The following is a 23,852-nucleotide window of genomic DNA, read 5'->3' as shown; positions in this document are numbered from 1 at the left end:
GGGAGATTTTCAGATTTCTCCAGAAAGGCTCAAAGCCGGGGGCTTATGTATGAGTGCGCAGTTTTCACACTTAAAACTTGGCGTACGGACAAATTTAGAAAAGTGCGGCGCACAAAAAAAATCCGGATGTATAAAGCCGTGCGCGCGCACATGGCCGCGCACCTTTCCTTTATATTTTCCCAATTTGCGTGAAATAGAGCGCAGCGGATGGTGCGCCCTGTCGCCACCCATAAATACATACATAAATTAGTATAAATACCCGGAAGTCTGCCTCCACGTGAAGCAATAACCATGGCAACGTCCTTGTTTGAAGCAGTATAGATATTTATAACTATATATTTTATTTAAAAGGTGCTTTGAGGGCACATAATGTCACCTCACAAAAGTAAAAATAATACATTTTAAAGGGGGGGAGGAATCCAAATTTAAAAAGAAAAAATAAAGAGATCGCGCAAATGCCTATTTGAAGAGTAACGCGATCAGCCGGGATTTAAAGACAGACAGTCATTTGAGTGGGGAATGTGGTCGTTTATTCTAAATAGTAGAATCATGTGCAGAAGTTGTACATTTACAGAGCGGAGATGCTTTCTGTCCGGAAAGGCGCATTCACAAAGCGGACATGGCTCGACTGAAGGCAGCTGCACCGGTACCGGTGTCGGTACCGCATGGTTCCTTCTTTAAGTTTTGCTCAGAGCTCCAGGATGATCAGTCCGGGCAATCTAAAAGCTAATTAACCATCATCAACATTTACCAGCAGGTCGGTGTGATCTCTGACGAAACGCTCCCTCTGAATCCTTCTGTTGGCGATGTTCTCCACCAGAGCCAAAACGCTCCAAAATTACGTTGTGCCGCGTAATTGTGGCACCGCGCAAAGATGTGCCCCTTTGCGCAGCTACTTATATACGTGTGATTGTATATACAAACTTTAGTAACGCACGAGACAGGTCAATATGACGCACTTCCATCTCGCTCTTGGTGTTACAGAGGAATATAGAAGTATGGTGCTAAGATTCGTGGGGAAATAGCAGGAAATCAACTCCCGTTCACTGCTACAGTGAGGTGAAACCCCGGGTTCAGTGGGGTGTCTGCGCATCCATGTCTATGAAGTCAAGTGCGGAGTATAGATGGCAAGAGAGCAAAGACTCGTGTCTCTCCACAAGTCCTTATTTAAACATCAGAAATTACGAGCCAGTTTCACCACACGTTGTTGGGGATCACGCCAGCTTGTATGAATCCATCAGAAAGAATCCACAACGAAGAATACAGGTACCCTACAAATCAAATGATAGGCAAGTAGTTCCACCATGTGGTGATATATTGTATTGCAGCGGCAAGTGCATAGTCCAAGTGGGGAGAAAAAAGGCTAGCCTCACTTACACCGCTGAAAGGTGTTGTTGCGCAACACCCCCCCCCTCCTTTCTGTCTCTACTCTCTCACTCTCTACTTCTCGTACTCTCTGCTTCCTCTTCTGAGAGGGGAGATGTGCTACCAGCTCTCCATCTAACGGGTTAATTGAGTTTCCTAAATCTGCCGGGATTTACCCTGTCCAGAACTGAAGTAAACTCTGTTTAAGCTGGTTTCGAGAAACGATTCACCTGATTTTTAACGGCCTACATCCAGGTGTCTCACCCTTCTTCCCCCTGTGAATTAGCCAGACTGAGCAGCCTACAGCCAACTAGTTTCACAGAGCACACCTGTTAACGGTCGCTCGTTCTCTATTTTACAACTTGCATTTGTTATTGAACCAGGTAGGTTTTAGTGACTCAGGCGAGTCCCAAGGATGATGTTTTAAATTTGGGCTACCAGCAACCTATAAAACATTTTCCCCCTCTTCCTCTCCAGAATCAAACATCACAGCTATTTTACAACCATCAAAGAACTTTAAGGTGACTCATTAACTGAATGTCCACAACATCTTTTAGATTTTCTTTATGCTAAATATTTTATTAGTAAAGCATTTTTGCAAGGGTCAGTACAGCTTAATTCAGTAGCAGAAATAATCAAATAAGTAAAATCAATCATCTAGTCTATCTTTCCCTACTGCTGACACTGAGAACTAAAAAAAAGGAACCTTTGAGAGAGACGGACGGAGCCTGGCGCCTCGAACCCCAGACCTGGCACGACGACGAAGAAGGTGCTGCAGCAGGAGGAAGATGTTGATCAGCGAAGGCAGGAATCTCTGTAGGTCTGATGAGCCTCCTCTCCGCATGGATGGTGAGGTCACACAGGACTTGGTGCTGGCAGGAAGGAAGGCACCAGTTCTTCTTCTTTGTCTTTGCCTTTGTCTTCATCTTTGTCTTTGGGGTCTGAACCCAGCCGATGAGAGAAGTGCGATTCGAAGCCACAGGTTGTGGGCCAGACGGGTTGGTCCCCATGCATGAGCAGGACAGTCTTCGGCTCCGTGGCCCCGGCTCTTCTTCAGCTGCAGAGTTCTTTGTCCATCTCGATCTTGGCTCGAAGCTGCCCGGAGGATCCAACGAACGGTTCCTCTTTTGCACTCACCTTTTATAGGGTTTCTGACTACTTAGACAGATGATCTCATATCCATCCCTGTCTTACAGACATTTCCTGATGTCTGTGCTAATGTCTCAGAGTTGCTCAACCTCCTATGTCCATTGCCTGCACAACCTTTCACCTACTCTCTAAATAAGGCGTTGATCATCTCTGCTCTCCTGTTAGTTCCTTGCCTTTCACCTTTCACCTACTCTCTACCTCCAACATATCAGTGATGTTTAATTGCAGTTACACCTTTTACACCATTTCAAGTTCAATGTCAAAATCACATTTATATCACTTTTATTTTCTTTAGCTTCTCTGATTTTAGCATTCATTTATAATTTTATAACCATAACTTATATCACATTTATTTTCTTCAGCTTCTCTGATTTATCATTCATTTATGATTTTATAACCATAACTTATTAATTATCCTTATTATAATCCTAATGTGAGTTATTACAGATGTTTTTCTGAAAAGAAACCAAAAGAATAATACATGATTCTAATTATTTACTACTAAAGTTACAGTTACTTGTTTTCCTTGTAAGTGTTCCCACAAATATAAGTGTAAGTATTATTACAAGTAAACCAATATTAATATAAGTATTTTACTTTGAATCTTATCAAATTATCAAAATGTTTAGATTTAATTCTTTAAACTTTCATGCTTTAAAATAAGAAATAGTCTCATCTATTTTTATGAATCTGCAGGCTGGAAACTTCCTCTTTTTCCAGGAAACCTGCTTTTCCTGTTTAATGACTCTCTCTGACTGACTATGATTTCTTATGATTAGATAGAAAAAAGTAGAATTAAAGCAAAGTTTGCATGAGACAAAAACAACACACACAACCAGATTTATTTTATTGACACTTAAGTCTACTGTTGGGCCTAGATATCACTTGAGTGATTCATTTTAAAGATAACTTTATTTATTATTACTGTTAAACTAAAATCTCCAGCATGGGGAAGTGGGATGAGCTCGGATTTTCTTGACAAAGGGCAACAGACTTTGTTGCTCATCATCATGTTGCTCAATATCCGCATATTTCCCATGTTTCCTCCTCCTCCTCCTCAGCTCGGGTTGCTTGGTGGGATGCAGTACATCAGAAGCTACCTGGTATAAACACGCTGTCTCTGAACAAAAAGCTCGTAAAAAAACGAAAGCAAAAACAGGGTTGACCAGAAGTTATCCATACTGTAAGCTAAGTATTAATTAGACATAAAATATAGAAGCGTTTTGGAGGAAATGGAAAAGGGGTGGTGTAGTACAGCAGAGAGCAAAGGGAGGATAACACCGGGAATACACCACAGTGATTGTGCTGGCTCTGGTTGTTTCTGGTCAAGCTTTGTATTTCTGCAGTTGCTTCTGGGGGCATTGGGAGAAGGCAGAGGAGCTCAATGTTTCACAGGTTATCTCAACATAATTTCAACAAATATGTAAAAAAATATTTTTTCATAAAATTTGCATACTGCAGCTTTACGTGGGCCTCGGACTATAAACTGTTCAAAAAAAATCCCAAGGGCATTTTTCCCCAAATAGGGATAAGGTGCTATTAATAAAGCAGTAGCATAAGTTGTAGATGAGCGAGACTCACCAAAGTTGATCATTTTTGCCAAGTACCAGAATAACGAGAAAGAAAATTTTTTTTTTATTTGTTAGCACGTACAAGAACAGTGTATTCATTTTGTTGGAAATAATGTTAGCCAATTATTGAAGAGGGAAATACATTGACAAAATAAACAGTTTTTACATTTATACAAGACCTCAACAAAAACAAACATCATACATCTGAACTTATTGTTAATTTGGCTCAACAATATGGTCAACAATAAATTAGGCTACAAACTGAATATAAAATGTCTCTGGATTAATTGGTTTTTAGCCGTACATGCGTCAAAAGGTTTCTGCTGATAGAAACTTTTGACCAATTTGACCGATGAATAAACTTTACTGCTTTGTTTTATAAATAGGATCAAATTGAAATGATTTTGTACTTGACTTGGTATCTGTATGTTTAGACAGAGACTATTGTATATTTTTGTACACAAACAGGATCTGTCTGTTTCGTAAAGTGCTTTGAAAATAGGGCTGCACGATATTAGAAAATCTTGTAGCGGCGATAACTTTGGTAAATATTTTGTCGACAATATCAGTTTCTCTTTTCCTTCCTGACCTGTGCTTCTATCACTCTCTCACCTTTAGCATTTGATCTAAAATCATTAGTGTTTAGCATCTGCTGGCATGAGACTATCAAACTGGCTAAACATAACAATAGCATAAAACAAAATCTAAGTTCATTACAGTCGAATTACATTAGCCAGCAATTATTGCACTCCAAACAGTCCTGTGCAATATGAATATTGCATACAGTTTATATTGTGACGACAAAATGTTCGCGATAAGTTGTGCAGCCCTACCTGAAACGTTTGTTGCTGAATCAGAGCTATAAAGCAAACTGATTTGAACCGAACGTAACTCCAAAAGCAGAAGTACATTGAAGCCTTTTACACACTGGTTGAGAACACCCACAAGTTAAGATGCTGACAGTGAATAAGTGAGAACAAAGTGTGTTACTTTTTCAGTTAAAATATAACTTATTCTACAAACATGACGCTGAAATTCCTTAGATGTACCGAATTTGTGCATGTGAGGATGAAAGGACGCACATGGAGATGTACAGAGAGGAATATTTACTTCTGTTGCCATTCAAATAGGCTTCGCATGACATGCATACTGCACAGTTTATCTCTATAGAAACACATGGCAATTACCACAGAGCTCTGTAGACTTGTGTTAGCCGTGTTTTCTGAACAGAACATTACAATTACATCACAAATTAGCCATGCAAGCATTTTACATGTTCCCCTGATGATGCTCAGACTCAAAGGAAGCTCCGCCTGGGTCACTTGCTCTGCTGGAGGTACTGCTGGGTGAACATATTGAGCTCACTGTCCAACCAACCTGCCTTGTTCCTAACAAGAGAAAGAAAAGAGACGGAATTCAGATCTGCATTTGGGCATCGGCGAGTGTCTGACGGGGTAAAAAAAAAAATACTAATAAAAGGACCAAGTCCGGTTTTCTAAGATGGGTTTAATTTTAATTTTCAGTAAAGCTATGACTAGAACAGACACAAGGCAGAATATTGGGGGACTTTGAGTACACAAACAGGTAAATCCACTAAGCCATAAGGTCCTTAGGGTCTGACTCAATACAGTCTGCTGGATTTCCTTATGGTCTGATCACACAGCAAAGTTTTTTTTTCTCTATAATGGTAAAGTTTTTGACTACCGTATTTTTCGGACTATAAGCCGCTACTTTTTCCACGCTTATTACGGAGCCCTCTAGGGGACATGGGGAATTGTTTTCTTTTGCGTTCCCTCGCAATACTGTACTGGTCAGTTATGCAGCATAATTGAACACTGCCAGCCTTTCTTACGGTGGCCGCCGTAACCTTATGCTTTAATATAAGGTTATGTGAGGTTTTTCCATGAATGTTAGTATCTTTTTGTGAAATATCTGAAGTTTTATATCTTTCTTTAGGATAGAAAGGCACCACAAACCTACGATATAAACAGAAACTTTCCGTAAGTAGGAAAGAAATAAAAATACATCCTAATTTGGACTATTTCTGAGTTATTATCGTGGGTAATAAATCATCTGACAGTTTTAATTGTGTCTCTGTTGTGTTCGTAGTCTGAATGGTTTAAAGAGCTGCTTTCAGTGCCGCTCCATCTTAGCCTTAACAGACATAAAGATGCAGTAAAAAAATCGATTTTCAATCAGTGTTTTGCACCAAACAGTTAATAATAATAAACAAGTTTTCAGCTTTTGCGGCTTTTTTGTGGATTTTTCTGGTCTTTAGCAGGAAGTGAGTTATTGGAAGTCAGAATTGGAAATCAAAGAAGAAAGTGCTGATTTTCATTTAGAACAAACACCTGCTAGCAGCAGACATGACGGAGAAATGTTTTCAAACTCAAACCTCCTCATCATGGAAACAACACGAAGTTCCTAACGAGAAAAAAAAAAGAAGACGGAATTCAGATCTGCAATTAGGCAGAACAGAATTCAGTTCTTCATATGACGCAGCTTTTACGTTGAAGGCTGTCGATCTGACAGTACAGATCGACATCTGCTGCACGTAAGCTCGGCGTGAACGAATCCATGGTTCGGCGTTGGAGACGCAGGGCTGCGTCCTTAATAACAGATTTACAAGAAGATGTGGAAAACCGAAAGAGGCGGAGATACCAGCGGCTTATAGCCCGGTGGGGCTTATATATATGTACGTTTCCCATTTGTTTGTTTTTTACTTTGTAGATGTAGCTTATAGTAAGGTGCACTCTATAGTCCAGAAAATACGGTATTTGTGCCCCAAACCCACAAGGAAATATTAGGAAACCCAAAACAGTTTTCTCTTAAAACAGGTTTCAGTAAAAATCTTCAGTGCTACGGCCAAACAAAAAAAAGGTCACTCGGAAATGACTTCAACCTGACCCCACGGATGCTAAAGGACTGTGTGAAACTGATGGAGGAAAACACACAAAATGGAAAAGTTAACGTTTATATGCTGAGACCGCAGGCGGATCTTTACAAAAAGAGATGGAGCAAACGGACTAGATTTCTAGAGAATAACTGAATCAGGTCTCTTATTCTTTGACATTATATGTGCTGCTCTAAAATTGGAAAGTCAATCTGAATGCTGATTCACGCCTGTAACTGCTTATCTTTGTCAGAACGCAAGTAGTTTCTCTTGTCGACAGTTGTTCGGTTCTTTGTTTCGTATGTGATCGATAAATGTAAAACAACCAATGAACACAAAGTTTTAAAAAAATAAAATAAAACAGGTCTCAAAGATCCCGTCCTTGCGTAGTCATGTTGGCAGCGAAGACACAGACATATACCCTCCTCCCCCCGTAACTCCAAACGCATCATACAGCGGTATCTTACCGTAGAAGTTTCGCCTTGCTCTGTAGATTGTCCAAGAGCTCAATCTTCCTGTTCATTTCGTTGACTTCATCATCGAGGTTCTGACGGGTGACGTCTACCTGCTGGCACAGCTGCGCAAACACGCTCGTCAGCTCTCTGCCAAAGACAAGACCGAAACACAACAAGTTCACGTGGCTCTGCTGCGACCAAGCAGTCAAATCAAATCAAATCAAATTTTATTTGCATGGCACATTTCAGCAGCAAGGCATTTCAAAGTGCTTAGTAGACACTTTTTACTGTCGAAGCATATAATCTGATTGTTGTATCCTTTGACACCATGATTGAAACCCACTGCTGGACTTGGTGGCTGCAGTTGGATCCAGTGTAGCTGACAATTAGCTGCAGCTTCTCACTGGCGTAGTCCACAAACTGTCGCTTGAAGGCTCTCTCTTTGGCTTTGGTAGTCCATGTGAGTCGCTCGTAGACGTAGAGAAGCCCATAAAGACCCAGTGATAACGCAATCAGGCGCCATCCCACCGCCTTCCAAATCTGCAGACAGTAGCAAAAGCCTCAAGTTATCTGAACCGCTTTGGCATCAAAACATACTGAAGAAAATTGTGCGAACAATTATCAGTCCCACAGCCTTGTCTGTAGCCCCTATTGATCTTTATTGATTTGGACATATTCCTGTTTGTCATTATTTCAGCTGAGGGATTGTTGTATAATATTTAGACCCATTTAACAAAATTGTTTCCTCATTGAAATGTTTCCAGAACCTGAAAAAGATGTAATCAGTGAACCCTATCGATGTCAGCGTCTAATGAGGAGAGCAGAGTCTTATGCGCCTTTGTTATAATGAAAAATATTTTAATGTATTCAGGCAGTGTGACTTGTGTCAGATTGTAGCATAATATTGTTTACAAGAAAACTTCATAAAAATAAATGTCAAAGAGACAGCAGTTGATATGTGTGGCATCTCTCCTTTCTAAAACGTGGATGTATCCGTTTGCTGCTGAAGGAGCTACTTAAGGCCCCCACCATCTCATATAGAGGCTGAAAGGAGTTGATTATAATTGCTCTCTATCTAGCTAACATTCTCCTCTCACCTCCTCAATGGAGAGAGGGCTTCCTGTCCCTCTCTCAGCTTCTACCGGCCCAGCAAATCACTGAAGCCACCAGATTCATACAAAGCTCTAAGTAATGTCCTGTCCTACTAAGTCTGCTCAGCAAGTAGAGACAAGTTACACCCTCTAGCTCAGGACATCTGTGTTATGGGACCAGTCGAGTTTGTCATTGAGCTGAACCCCGAGATACTTGTGCTGATCCACTATCTCAATGTCCAAACCCTGGATGTCTACTGGTACAATGTCAGTAACCCTTCTACTGAAATCGATCACCACCTCCTTAGTTGCTGATGTTTATGCGCAAATGGTGCTGAAATCTACAGTGATTTCGGCACCATCCAGGTCCAAACACTGTCCACAGCCAGGTACCGTGACACGGCTAGACAGTAGTTTGAGACACAAAGTCCTCAGTTCCAAATCAAACTCTGGGAACATGGACAGACAGCTTGTGTCTGTAGCCTGCTCCACAGATAAAACTTGGCGAATCACAAAGCTTTCTTTGAAGGAGGATGGGAGAGCCACTGCACATCCAGCTTTAGACACAGAAAAAAAAGACGTATTTAAAGACTCATGGCCATCTACAGACAGGGCCTAAACATGTAAGTATACATGACCTCTCTTTTCTTCCTGCTATGCAGCTTCATTGTTAGCTTCACTGATATATTCCATTTGGTCCGCCCTCCTGGAAGCGGGGACAACGACTGAAAAGCCATCCTCGTCCAAATTGAAAAAAATGACTTGCAGGGCAGTAAATTTTTACATGATAGCAGCCTCGCCCAGCACTTTCTCTAAGAACTCAACCCGTCTCTCCAGAGTTGAGTGACAAAGCTGGTGACAGAACGCATGTGCTTCGGTCTCCACCATTGCTCTCCGAGTGTAAACGATCCCCGGACTGATGGGACAAGCACCGATGCTGGTCCTTGTCTTGAAGCGAAAAGCTGCACCCCTGAGATCGGAGGGAAATTTAAGACTTTTACTTTGCTTGTGTTAGCTTTGTGCTCATTCCGAGGCACAAAGCCAGGCCAGAAGGCTTGGAATTGGTGCTTTGCAGGCGGACACGCTTGCCAGGACTGGCTAACTCTAACAAAAACAATTAAGCTAATTTCAAACAGCATCACAAAAACAGAGCTACCCAGCAGCAGCGAGGTAGCCTGACTCTTAAGGGTTTTCTTATCAAGGTAAAGAGGGTAAGAACTGATTAATGACAGTAACGATAAGCAATTATGTAATGCTGGCAGGGTCTGTCAGCATTACATAATTGACGTTCACTACGTCATTTTCCTACAAGGCGTGGTTAGTGATGGACTCTGACCATCAGTGTAACAGTGACTCAATTGGAAGGGGATTATTGATTGTTGTAGAATGTTTTTATGACTACACAGATTTGGAAAGATTTCAAAAAATGTATTTGACCCTGTAATTAACTTACCACACCGCCGACCACAAGGACACCCATGGAAGTACGCGATGTAAGAGATGCAAGACCTGTCACCATGGTGACCATGAGCTCTTCCTGAGTCACAGAACTTTGTGGGAATGGAGGCATGCTGGTGCTGACTGGTGTTAGGGCCATGGGCCGAGGAACCTGCAAGTTTAGCAGCAAAAGAAAAAGAAAGAAAGAAAAGCAGCACAGATCTCTTTTATTCGGGCGTGATTATAGGTCATGCTTCTACAGCACCACAACCTTTCTTGTAGTAATTAAACATGTAAAAAACTGTGAATTATTGACCATAATACTCCAATGTTTCCAGTATTTCAAAGGGGAAAGAAGGAAATCCTAGAAACCTGCTAACATAATGGATTGAAAAAAATAACATCCTGGTAAAAGACAACAGCAAGGTTCTTTTTCACCAGAGGCCAATTTAATGCCATCCAGATAATGTGACTGACTAAGCAGTTTCTTTTTCCAAAACCTGGGAAAGATTACCTGGTCGTTGTAGCCCATGAGGGCCCGTCGGGTGTTCTTGGGCCCTAGAAACCGGTTGACAAGCATGGTCCAACCAAGGGAAAAGTGGAAGCTGATATCCTCTTGAAAATCACTACAAAGCTTGTCACAGGCCAGGTCATATGTAAGGTTGAAGAACTGACGAGGAATGATCTTGTTGGCCTGCTCTCTGATCGGATTTGGCAGCAGAGGCTTCAGGCCCTCTATAATAAAAATGATTTAAAAATCAGCTGAGATCAATTTACATTTACCGTCCATACCATCCATAAGATGATGACAAAAATAAGCATTAAGCAGTAGATAACTGGGGTCAATGATAACAGTAACCCGATTTAAGTAGATGGTGAAAGTGATTTTTACATTCAAATATGATCAAAATGCTCATCTTCCTAATAACAACAATGTGCAAACTGTAAGTGCAAACTTTGAGCTGAGTTTGTACGCTCATTAATTCCCCGTCTCCCTCCCTGAAAGCAATGTTTTCTTCAGTAGAAGTCCCTTTAGGACAGAGGTTGTCAGAGTTCACCGACTGTTGGAGCCACCTGACACTGGCCACGTCCCACGACGTCACAGATTCACAGCTTTCGAGTTAAGGAGACAATACTGCGGCTGGCGCGGGAGAACCCCCCCTCTGACAAACGGGATATGGATCCTCATCTTCCCCGATTTTCCGGGTAGAGATTGTGAAGCGGCACCAACCATCTGAGGACGTGGAGGCTGGGATGTAGATTTCTCTATCCTGCATGGCTTAGCTCAAATAATATTGTTACTTTAAGGTATGTGGTTCAAGTTCTGCATGTTTTCCAACATATCAATGTCCTGTGCATGTCGTTCAGTAACCAGTCTTCCCAGCCCTCCCATTTCCAAGGGTTTAGCTTGATTTTTCCACTTCTTATGACTGTACAGTATTTCTGTTATAATCTCAGAGATCATCAGTAGGCCAGGTGTATAAATGAGCTATTTCGACTTCAAAATTCAAATGCAACAATACTGCATTGATCCTAAAGGGAAATTAAATGCATCTCGTATTAATTAAAAATCTTCAAAGAGTAATTGTGGATGGTGCTGGATGTTGGCAGGAAAGATCTCCTGTAGCTGTCTGTATTACAGCAAATTTAAAGAAGCCTCTGACTGAAGATACCCTGTTCTTCTAAGAGAGTCTCATGAAGAGGATGGTCAGGGTTGTCTGTAGTTTTCTTTATTTTATGTAAAATCCTTCTTTGCACCGGCATCCCCAGAGGTTCCACTGTGGTCTCCAGAACAGAACCAGCCTTCAGTCCCTGACTGTGATGCTGCTGCCCCAGCAGGTTATGGCAGAAGAAATGACGGCCTCAACAAGAAACTTACAGAAGATCTGCAGCATCTTGCTGCAAAATTTGAAGGATCTGAGCTTCCTCAAGAAGTCCAGTCTGCTCTGATCCTTCTAGACGACTTCACTGTTGCGTCTTCAGTCCATTCTGTTGTCCAGGCGAACGCTGAGGTATTTATATTCCTCAACCACTTACACTTCTACTGCCATGATGGAAATTGGGTTTGAGCTAACCCTGCACAAAACTCTGCATTTAAATGTGGGGACAGAGAGGCGCTAGTTAGTTTCCTGACAGCAGACACATAATTTAAGGGTCAGAGGTGTTCATGAAGTCTAATGAAATCTAATGCAATTTTGATGGAACATCCATAGACATTACTGATCTAACATTGTAGAGTACAGCAGTATGTAAATGGCACAAACCAAACATGAGACTGTGTAGAGACAACAGACAAGAAGTATTAGTATTTAGCTGCCTGATATTTTACCTATCATCTCCATTTGTGTGGCCTGCAGGGCGTTCGTGATGGAGCTGGAGCACCTTTCAGACATGGTCTTACCCAGACCGTCCTCTATGTACCGATGGAGTTCCTAAAACACAAAACGATCTTGTTGTTTGTCATTAAAATTGGACAACTGCTTGGGAGTTTAGCAAAAACTCAGACAGCGTAATTCAAACTGAGCGAGGAACTAAAATAAAACATCCATAAAGTCAGTTGCTTTAAAACTCATATGACACAATTAACTTTACGGTGCTTGTCAGGCTGCAGGGAACACACACATCTCACACTCTCTACCGTTACCTCTCCTTCCTCACTCAACACCTCTCCAAACCAGTTTGACTTCATGATAGGTTGCTGGCAAAATTAAGCAAAAATAAATACATAAAAATAGTTACACAGTCATCAAGTGACCAAAAAAAGCTATTGCTTGAGTTTGTAAAGGCCACACCAGTAGTGACTGATTTGATCATTATTATTTAAAACACATTATTATTCTGTAAAGGATGTCTCCTGTGTAATTTGAAAAAGTTTCTTACATTTAAAAGCAAGCATTATAACGTCCAGACTATAAGCCAGTGCTTTTCTCATGTGTTTTAAACACGGTTATGCAGCTAACGCACGCCTTTTTATCAGCGGGTTTAGAAACTGCTGCGTGATGAAGAGGACAGGACAAACTCCACAGCAAATTCGCCTCTAGACAAAAGTGACAATGAGAGCAACAACGAATCAAAGACTTACGAGTTCAATTCCAGCACCGAAGAAGGCAACTTTAGTGTGTAGGTAGTGATCAATGATCTTTCCTCGTTTGTTTTTTAAGCAACCGTGGTACAAGCTGCTTAAGTCTAAAAAAAAAAAAATGTATCTCTCATGTTACAACGTGGAAACCTGAAGAATAGGCAAGAGCGACCCATACATGTACACTTTTTTTCTTGTCAAATTAGTGGGTGCGGCTTATATTCAGGTGCGCACAATGGTCTGGAAGTTACGGTACTAAAGACTGTGTTCTATGAAGATTGGTATTTAGTGTTTAAAGTAACTAGCATAAATTCTACATTAGTTTCTTTGCTTAAAGGGGCATTATTATGTAAAAACGATTCAGAGGCTCAATTTCAAGGCGCTAAATTACAAAGTCAAATTTCATTTATATCATATTTCATTTATACAGAATTTTATAGTAATCTAGCAACCGATCAAGTTATCAAATAGATCTTTGAAACTTCTTTTGTTTTGGCTTTGACATTTTATTTCCAAATGTCATCATTCATTAAGATTAATAATTTTTATTTATTTATTTTCAGTTTTCAGTTCATTTTCTATTTTTCGATTCCTTACATTTACATAACAATAGGGAAATTAGCCATTTGAGTTTGGTAGTTCTTGTTTTTAAATGAATAGATGTTGACCCCAAAGTGCACCAAACAAATTAAAGCACTAAAAGGTTTCATTTTCTCCCCTTTTTTAATTCTTTGATATGCACCGACTAATGAATTAATCATTTTGGAAACTACCAAGGGTAACTCACATTTTTGTAGACCTTGAGGACCACAGGTGATGGGTGGAAGTCCATGTGGAAGTCATCCACTAGGACATGAAGCTTCCTTATTTCCTCTGCCATAGTGTTGGTTACCTGGACAGGACAACAAACACACCACATTAATTAGCAAATGTTCATAAATCATTTTTGACATTCTAATTCACAGCCTATTGCTTTTATTTTTTGTCGTTTTGTTAAACCAAGCTAACAATGGGCAGTGGTCAAGGACAAAAGATTTACTGTCAGTTGAAATAGACCTTTCTTTCATTGATAAAACGGCCATATACACATTTTGTTTAATGTTTCTTAAACTGTGTTGGATTTTCAAACCCAATGCCACTCTGTTAACTTTTACTTCTGCTATTGAAAATATATGAAATGAAAGCCACAATTTATTGACGTTTTCATTTGATATGGATTTAATGAACTAAAATACAGTAATATTAATCAAATTTTAACAGTCAAGCGCCGCCATTATTTTTAGAACAAATGCTAAACGTGATGACACGTAATCACAGGGACTGTGACGTCACATGTTGCAATTTTACATGCAATTTTTCTCACCTGTCTCTCCACCTCCTCTGTAATCCTCTTGATCTTAGCCTTGCAGTCCATAGTTAACAGATCCAGTTGTTTCTCTATAAACTCCAGCCGTTGTTGACGATCCTCTTTTGTCTCCAAGCAGTAGAGTCTGAGAAAAACATGCACAAAAGTACAAACTCATTGAGATGGAGAAAGGAGTTTGATTATAACCTGCTGTAAAGTTATATATTTTTAAAAGTGGTACTCAGGGTACCGTGACATAGACAGACTTTCTCCTATTGGGGCTAATATCTGGAAAAGTGTTTCAAAAATAAGACATGTATCTTTTTTAAATCCTACCAATTGCAAGCAAAAAAACCCAACTTTAACCGGGTCTATAACCTGGAGACTCCCACCTCAGTTGGATCATTGGCAAGGAATTGTGGAGGAGATTCACTGTAGACAAGCTGACATAACTTCTACACATCAAAGTACACTCTTTCAACAAACGCTGGTCTAAATGATTTACGTAACAGAGCAGGGAAGCATAATTAGATCTAACACTTTGTAGTATTGCTTGGGTTTTTTTTCCCCACTATACTACAAATCCGTCCCCCCAAAATCCAAAATTAAACATTATTAAAATATGCTTTATTTTAATAATGAAAAATGTTAAATAAATTTAGAGTACAAAAAAAGCTCAGTGTTATGAATACTTTTGCAAAACACTGTCACACAAAATTTTAGTCCTTTAACACCACCAAATCATTAGTACAACTTCAGTTTGTCAGAGACGTACCCCACTGTGACAGTGCTCATATGTTTAGTGTGGACAGTACAACACACACTCACCTCTGTTCTTGGGCAGCTACATGTACCAAGTCCATAATGTGCCGCAGAGCTTCAGATATTTGCTTTGCTCTTACTGTGTGCTGTTCGAACTTGGTCTTCACCGCAGACTGAGATATGCACTCCTAAACACAGCAAACTGATTAAACAGGCAGTCAAGAAATCCGGACATCAATGCAAAATGTGAATGTCTCGAAAAATCTAAAACCTGTAACCTGCTCCTATGAAAACCGTCATTTTGAAACGTGCAAGTGTTTATGAATGATATGCAGAAATTAGCTGAAGCGCGATAAGAGGAATGGAAATATTTTATGATGCTCCACAGTAAAAGGGTCTTACTTCAAATCGCCTCTCAAAGTTTTGGAACTCAAACATTCTGGCTTGAAATCCCTCAGCGAGAGCTCCACCTGGAACAACGGCAAGAACAATACTGTCCTCAAAATCCTATACACTGTCACATTACACATAATGATTAACAAGACTGACTTCACATATTGGACAGATACATATATATATATATATATTTCCTATCCCTAAAGTGTTATTAATGCACACAAAACCTAGTAACAAATAACAGCTATTTGACATTTACATTTTAAAACCATTTTTTAAGTAAGAACATATTGTTGTTGTATTTTGCAACCTTTCAACAAATATAATTTTTTTGCAGATTAATTTAATAGATTATTCGACTTTTTTGTGAATTTCAAAAACTATATTAGAGAAAAAAATGGCTTTTTTTTTTAAAAAAAAAAGGTTGTTGTAAATGTTCAAAAATTGATACTTTGACACTTTTAATGGCTCTTTAAAGTGAACGGATCTTTAAGATTTGGTTCTCATAAAATCCATTGTTGGCTGACAGTCATTGGTAGGGGTTGGGATTATTGCAATATAATGTAAATGATCAGCCTTTGTTTTTGTGTCATTCTTTTGTTCTGTTCCCACATATATACAGTGGAGACCAAACGTTTGGACACACAGTTGTGTCCAAACCTTTGGTCTGTACTGTATATAAAAAAAAACACTCTCCCCACCCTGGCTCCCTGCCACAAAGCCTGTTAAACACCGCAAGCAATTAGAATCCAATCAACCTGATTCAGGCATTCCTTGGGCCTTCTGCACCCGAGCCTGAAGCACTTCTTTAGCTGAGACGAAGAAGATGCGGTCGCTGGCCTGGGCTCTGTCAACAACGCCCAACTCATCCACAAGAAAATTAGTGCAGCGATCCATGTGCTGTCTGCGAACCTGTGTCAAGATAAACACACGTTGTAAGAAACGCAACAGATTCGGGAACAAAGGCTCTGAACTGACCGGAGGACTCATGTGCAAACGCTCCATACAGTTTACCATCAACATAAAATTCCTCCAGGACTGAGACTTTCTTTCCCGGCAAGCAGAGGAGATCCTGCTTGCTGGGCCATTTTTAATAGTCTTTAAAATGTGACACTGGATGTTCAAAGGAGATATTTAAGGCTGTAATTGTAAGGTATTCAAAATCAAGTGCATCTTAGTTTCATCTGATGTGTTGACATTTCTGACAAAAATTAAATGCTTGTCAGGCAACTAGGTACCCTAGTGTCAGAAGCTGATGCTACTAAACTGCTACCAATACTAGCTATGAATTGCCATGACTTCAGCTTGACCCTGCTGTCTTTGTCTTGAGGTAACAGTAGCGCTGTTTTGCCAGTCTGTCTTGTTTTCATTCTAAAAATCACTTTTTTAGCAACAAGTATAACTGTTGAAAAAAAAAAAAGAAAAAGAATTGTGTGCACACTTTTATCATATAAAGCTGACTAACCTCCTCCATGTATTCTGGCTCTGAGGCAGAGGCATCCCAGCGGTTGTTGAGGATAAAAACATTAGGACTGGAGAGACGCTGATTGACTTTATGAAAGAAGGACTTCTCCTGCAGACGGTTAAGATACGTTTTAAAACGGATAACTGAAACACGATGGGCATTTAAATAATTTACATTAAACAAGCAATTGCACAATTCCCAGTTACTTTAGCTTTATCTCGTAAAATACTTGATTCAGTTGTTTCTGTAGAATGAAGCTTTTGTGTCTCACTGTTTGCATGAGTGTGGATTCTGAGTTTGCTACTAGAACAAACACATCTGCATCAAGACAGAACTTGTCGATCCAGCTGTCCAATTCGGTGGTGACGTCGATGCCTGGGCTGGAGAGGAGAAAAGCATGAACCACTAAGCTTTATGAGGCAGTGTCAGCTATTGTGAAAGAAAGGATCAAATGGAAATGATCGGTTACATTTTTCTTCAAAACTGAGTATTAACACTCCAGTTAAAGCTAAAAATCAACTTTCAGCTGACCTGTCCAAAAGCACCAAATCATCTCTTAGTAAAGCACACTTTGCTTTAGGCCACATGACACAGACCAGACTCCCAGCATCCAGATCCACATCCTGAAGTAGAGCATGGGCCAGCTGGTTCACCGTCTGGTCAGAGACATCAATGGGTCAATCTTTACTCACAAACAACATTCTACCACAAACTGACTTATTTAACGTACACTGGTGGCTACACTGGTAACTGTAACTGTAACTGTAACGGTCACTAACCGTTATGCTTTTCCTCTCCTCAGAGCCTTCAGTGAGGAGGAAGCCATCATTGCCATCTGTGCCCTCCACCCTCAGGAAACAGTTGGTTGTGTGTCCGATTCCAGATGGCAAAACTTTATCACATAACATGGCATTGATCACAGAACTCTTCCCGTTACTGGTTCTGTGAAAGGACAAATCGGTTATTAGCATGTAAAGCCAGTTAAACCTGCAGTCATTTCAGGAACCTACCTACACTTTATGTAAAAGGTTTGATATTTTGAGACAAGCAAAAACTCTGCTGCTAAGTTTAAATTTGTACGTCTCCTACTCTGTCATCGATTCTAATACGAGCTGAGTGAGGTGCACTCGCACACGGATGAACACGCGATCCGACCACACAGTCGCAAAAAACAGCAAGGCAAGCAAAGGATACCTGCATTTTTCCAACCTTCCTGCGTTCTTAGGGCGACGCTCAGGTGGAGCACAGCAGATGACACGGTTGGACAGTGGGGAAGCGGAGGGGTTGTCCCGTCAAATTCAAAATTTGAATTCACAAATACTTTATTGATCCCAAAGGGAAATTAAACAGACCGTCAGTTTCCAAAACCACACAAAAAAAACTTTTGTAAAAGAGAAAATGGGGTCATTGTGACCCCACCACACCGCGCACCGAGTAAAAAAACTTGTGGGGTCCAAATGACCCCGTCACTTAGGACTGGAGGAAGTTTAAACGTGCAAAGTGTTGTTTTAATGGTTGCAGCTTGCTCTCCTGCAAGTAACAGCAGGAATAAGTGTTGTTATTGCTGTTGTAAAAGGTGGTAGAAGTGCACCGACTGCAGTTTTCTTGCCAATCCCAATATTTAAAAAGCCTGACTGATTTCGGCCTACACCGATTTGTTTCTGTGCTAAATATAACAAAAACTTGCAAAGTTGGCAACAGAAGGCAAACTATTGGGAAACATAGCCCTCCCTCAGACTCTTATGGTGGTAGAAAAGATCGGTGGATAAAATCGGTTTCACGTATCGGTGTCGACCGATCGTCAATCACCCAAAATTAAAGAAATCAGGGCAATCGGTGCACCCCTAAAATTTACCCACCCCCAAGACCAAGACCCAAGGAAAACACTGAAGTCCACCATAGAAAGTCCTTTCTGTCCACAGCCATCACCGTAACTTGAGTTGCAACATTTACTTTCCATTTGGGATTAATAAAGGGAATTGAATTGAGTTTGAATGTTTGTGCGAAAGAAACAAAACAGTTCAACATATTCATAAAAGTTTGTGTGAGGATAAATACACAATTGCCAGAGTGGTAAGCTCTAAACTACAAGAAAATATCATTTAATTTACCTTCCAAAGAAAACCACCTTCATATGCCTCCGCGCAAGCACTTCTCCTATTCCTGCCACCTTGGACAGGTAACTGCAGACCTCCTGAACTTGCTCCTCAGTGGTCAGTGGGTCCAGCTGCTCATTTTTGTAAGTATCTAAATGGTGAGAGAGACAGTGGTTAGTCGCTTAATGATCTGTCTTATCCTTGAAACAATACTAAGGCATCCTGTTTTGTATAATTTCAGGATATGAAAACTATAGAGCCAGCCAGTGTTTTACCCACTGTAAATTATCAGACTGTTACACTCACAGGTTACTTACTAAAACTCGAAAAAGGACACTCTACGCATATATGATCTTCCAAAGACAAAATGCAGGAGCAAAATGATAGATTATGAGATCAATCATAAGCAAATCAAATCAGTTATCTAAAAGAGGGATTGTTGTATTTACATAAAGATGTTTTAATGCTTAAACTGGAGCGAAACATAGTTTTATATTCCAATTCTAGAAAAGTGAGAGAAATCTTAAAGTAGGAGAAGATCATTTCTGTTTGAGCAAATAAGGACAACTTGGTACTCAAGATTTAAATGTGAAGGAAAAATGCTGCCTTGCATAAAGTTATATGGTGGCAAAATGTTACATATTTAGTATATAAATATCTATTTTTGCCCATGTGAAAGTTTAGTTTGAGGATTTCTCCAACGTTGAAGACATTTAAGTTAAATTTAAGGTTGTTTTCCTGCTTCATGTCTGTTTTAAATAGTTTAACCCTGCAGCCATTTCAATGTTTTCCTGTCAACAAGCTCAATGTTTGCTTCATAATTTCAAAGTGTCTGAATCTCTCTGCCATCAGAGCATTGCTAAATATCTGGTTACCAGAATTATGAATGTGCTACAGCAGGGTCCCCAGTTTTACCTATTTTAGCCAATCTCTACATGGAGTTGTGAGACAGGGCACCAAACTCAACACCTACCGTCTAGTTGAGCTATAAAAACACCTTGGTCAAAATCCAAATCATAGAAGAGTAAGCTATTACTGAACTCAAGTCCGTGGACAACCACATCAATTTCATGTTGGTATGATGCTAAAGACAACAAGCTACATTTTCTGGTAGAAAGTCTGGTGTACTTTGAGAGAAATGGAAATGTCACCACTGAAGGGTAGCTAAAACTCACACACTGGTCAGTTCTAACTTTCTGAATCTCACCACCTCCTGAAATAAACTGTCAAGTCATCAAACTCCTGCAGCATCAAGCCAAACGGATCACTACAAGGACAGGAGGAAAAACACACCTTAAGACAAGACATGACTGGAAACCTTCAAAGGTAGATGCCCCAACTAGACCTATGTTTAGGATGTGAAGAAAGCACTCATGTCAGTCCACTGAAGAAATATACATATTTTTAGTGGAAGAATTTCATTAGGAATTATATTCTGCTGCATTTTAAATTCAACAAGGTGATCCCCAGGATAAAACCCCTCAACACATTGTTTTTCCTAATATAACTGTTAAGATTTTTCTTTTTTATTGTATTTGATTATCAGACTTGAGTTGTTAACAAATTCTGATTTTATTTGAATGACCTTTTCTTCACACATAAAACTTTCAGGGTTTTGTTCTTGATTCAAAAACTTTCACAAAGGGGAAGATTGTTCCCGTCTCACAGTAGATCGGTGGAGATTAGGCATTGGCTGGTTATGGGTTTCAAGGTATAAACCTGTCTAAACGAATAAAATCTGCTATTCTTTTGCTCCCATGAGAAGACAGATGGCAACTTAGGAGGAAGAAGGTTGCTCTACGTACAAAACATGCCTGAATGACAGTGGCAGTCAGAGGACGCTTATTAAAAACTCAGAAAACGGAAAAGCTTTGTCTCTACTACTGCCTCATAAATAAAATTTAAGAAAATGTGATAGATCGGAGCATTATGAATAAAATATATTATTATTATTATTGCTCTGACAGCAACAGGTCATGTCAAAGGGTGAAGATCAGATATGTATTCACATCAAAGCATGTAAAAAGAAAAAAGAAGAAGCAAAATCACACATTTTAGAGCCGCAAAAATAATACCGCGAGACCCCATAACAGTGACATTTTTACCAGATGTTATCATAGGTGATCATTTTAGATAGAATATACCTTCCAGAAAGGCTGCGCTTTCCTTGATGTAGGTCCCAAGTTGTTCAAATATTCCATTGATCTTCTTCTTTGCGGTGACAAAATGCTTCAGTGGTGACACATTTACTTCAGCCATTGTTCTGTTTTTCTTCTTGCATTGAAATTTTAAAGGGCTGGGTCTTGGAACAGATATAGACATGGCACTGCAGAAATCAGAATAAAGGTTACCCAAACATTTATAGTAAAATTAATCCACACATATAAATCTCGCAGTCTTGACATCCTTAAGACCCTTAAACTGCTTTACCAAAACGTTTGAGACGTTCACGGATTTGTAAGCTCACAAAAGCAAATACTCTAAAGCAGAAGTGACAAGTCAATTCTAACACCTCTCTTTCCCTCATTTTGTAAGTCAGCTCAATTATGTTAAAAAAGAGAAAAACAAGAAAAACTTTTTGTATACAGCCAGGTTTTCATCAGCAGGCTCGAGGTCCAATAAAGTGGTTAATGAATATTAGCGAAACCTCTCAACAGACAAATAAGGGTGCATCGATAAACCGGTCCCAATTTCATTAAATTTGGGAGCTCAGTAATCAGCCGATATTTCCATATGAAGCCGATCTCATCCACCAACCTTCTCCACCTGCAAACCAGCCACTGTCCTCTTTTGCCCTTCAGTGAGAGAGGTTAAATGACAGACCCACCCATCAGGTCATGTCTGTACATTTGCAGTTAACAATGGTCACCCCTACTGTTGGCAATTCAGCAACTTTATTGCTATACTTATTAGCATTTCAGACAAAAAATTTAAAAAATGTATTGGCCAAAAGCAGCATCAGCAAGTCAGGCTGGTCAAAGATCGGTGGTTGGCAATTGGTCAGAAAACTGCAATCAGTGCACCCCTAAAAACAAAGAGACCTTAAATATACAAGCAATATTATGAGAATGGTACTAATGAAAGAAAAGAAAATAGCTTAATCATGTTTTATTTAGGTACAAACTACAAGGCTTTTCTAGAACATTTTATTCACCTATTAAAAGGTAACTTTCTTCAGAAAGTCCATGTAGATTTTGTAATTGTAGACACATTTTACTTAGCACAATGGTTCCGAAGGTATGCTGACACCTGGACTAGGCAAAGCAGTTATTCCGTAAACAAAACCCAATTTTCTTATTTTGCGTCTATGAGACATTTTCGTGAGAGGCTACTTATAATGATTTTTCAAAGGTCTTGCATACACGATTATCCCAATTTATTGTAAAATATATATATATAAATAACCGTCTCAGAATAAAACAATCCGGGAGTCTTCGTCTCGAAATGGCAAATGTTAAAAACTGATGTTGTAAAATAGTTCAGCTACTTGCCTTGGATCGGGGTGTTTTCACGGACAGACTCCTTGCATCGTTGTTAGGACAGGGTCGGTATCCTTGCATGCACACACGGGCTGTGAAGGTTAGTGTGTGACCATCTGAGCTGTCAGGCGACAATAAAACCCGTCACGCCGCAAGCGTTTCTGGCGACGCTGCGATTTTAACAGCTTCTGTTCGTAAAATTATAAATATCGGTTATGCTGTTGGGTTAAAGCCACAAGCGCAAAAGGCAGCACAGGCTCAGCGCCGCTCCTATTAGCTTATGTTCGTCCTGTCCCTTCTCTCCAAATAAACAGCTGAGCTCCGCAGGAAGCGGAAACAGAAGCACATCCGCTAAAGACAGAAACTTTTCTTCTTCTTCTTCTTCTTCTTCTTCTTCTTCTTCTTCTTCTTCTTCTTCTTCTTCTTCTTCTTCTTCTTCTTCTTCTTCTTCTTCTTCTTCTTCTTCTTCTTCTTCTTCTTCTTCTTCTTCTTCTTCTTCTTCTTCTTCTTCTTCTTCTTCTTCTTCTTCTTCTTCTTCTTCTTCTTCTTCTTCTTCTTCTTCTTCTTCTTCTTCTTCTTCTTCTTCTTCTTCTTCTTCTTCTTCTTCTTCTTCTTCTTCTTCTTCTTCTTCTTCTTCTTCTTCTTCTTCTTCTTCTTGTCGGTTAACAGACCAAGAATAAAGATGGATTATCGCCACTAACTGGACTGGAGTTTGGGGGAAAAAAAACCAACAAAAAACGATTAGATTTTTTTTCTAGAAGATTTTTATTTTTCAGAAATGACATGACTTGAGCTATTATTTTAATTACTTTGTTTCCATTAAGATTTTCTTTTGTGTATTTAATTTATTCAGTCCTTGTTTGAGCCCCTTTGTGGTTCATATGTGATGCACCTTAATGAGTATGGAGGACCAAAACTGACATAATAAAAAAATAAAAGCATTAATATATATTTTGTTTTTCCTGGTCCTCCATACATGAAAACATTCGGGACAAATTCAAGTAAACTCCAATGAGGGTGTTTACCCTGATGAAGGTTTTCTGATGATTTTAATGAATTTAAGTTTGTTAAAGCTTCATTATGTGACCTTTTTTGTTTTTAAACTGCCTCTATGTCATGACAGTATAATATGAGATGGGTAATCAGTGCTCCAAGTGCTAGCTAGAAACAGGAGATTCAGAGCGAGGGGGAGGGTATTAGCGCTGTCAATCATACTTATCTGTGCAGTGTTGCTCATTGCTGTGCAGAGCCTGTTATGAATGGTCAGGC

General features: G+C 39.7%; 1 protein-coding gene across 1 annotated transcript; it reads right to left on the bottom strand.

Moving 5' to 3' along the window:
* Window positions 1–4,126: 4,126 nt before the first annotated feature.
* Window positions 4,127–23,010, bottom strand: mfn2 (mitofusin 2). The gene is made up of 18 exons (XM_005804844.3): window positions 22,596–23,010; window positions 21,249–21,430; window positions 19,120–19,255; window positions 17,788–17,950; window positions 17,540–17,664; window positions 17,280–17,388; window positions 17,009–17,116; window positions 16,302–16,455; window positions 15,550–15,617; window positions 15,214–15,335; window positions 14,404–14,530; window positions 13,828–13,932; window positions 12,291–12,393; window positions 10,476–10,696; window positions 9,978–10,133; window positions 7,777–7,973; window positions 7,446–7,580; window positions 4,127–5,473 (listed from the first exon to the last, which is right to left on the bottom strand). Exons 2-18 carry the CDS (start codon window positions 21,424–21,426, stop codon window positions 5,404–5,406), a joined length of 2,277 nt encoding a protein of 758 aa, XP_005804901.2. The 5' UTR covers window positions 21,427–21,430; window positions 22,596–23,010; the 3' UTR covers window positions 4,127–5,403.
* Between the last annotated feature and the right edge of the window lie 842 nt (window positions 23,011–23,852).

This window comes from Xiphophorus maculatus, chromosome 1, assembly GCF_002775205.1.
Source record: "Xiphophorus maculatus strain JP 163 A chromosome 1, X_maculatus-5.0-male, whole genome shotgun sequence".
In the NCBI taxonomy this organism is placed as follows: Eukaryota; Metazoa; Chordata; class Actinopteri; order Cyprinodontiformes; family Poeciliidae; genus Xiphophorus; species Xiphophorus maculatus.
Note: the sequence above shows the minus strand (reverse complement) of the source record. Positions and strands in the feature narration are given on the sequence as shown.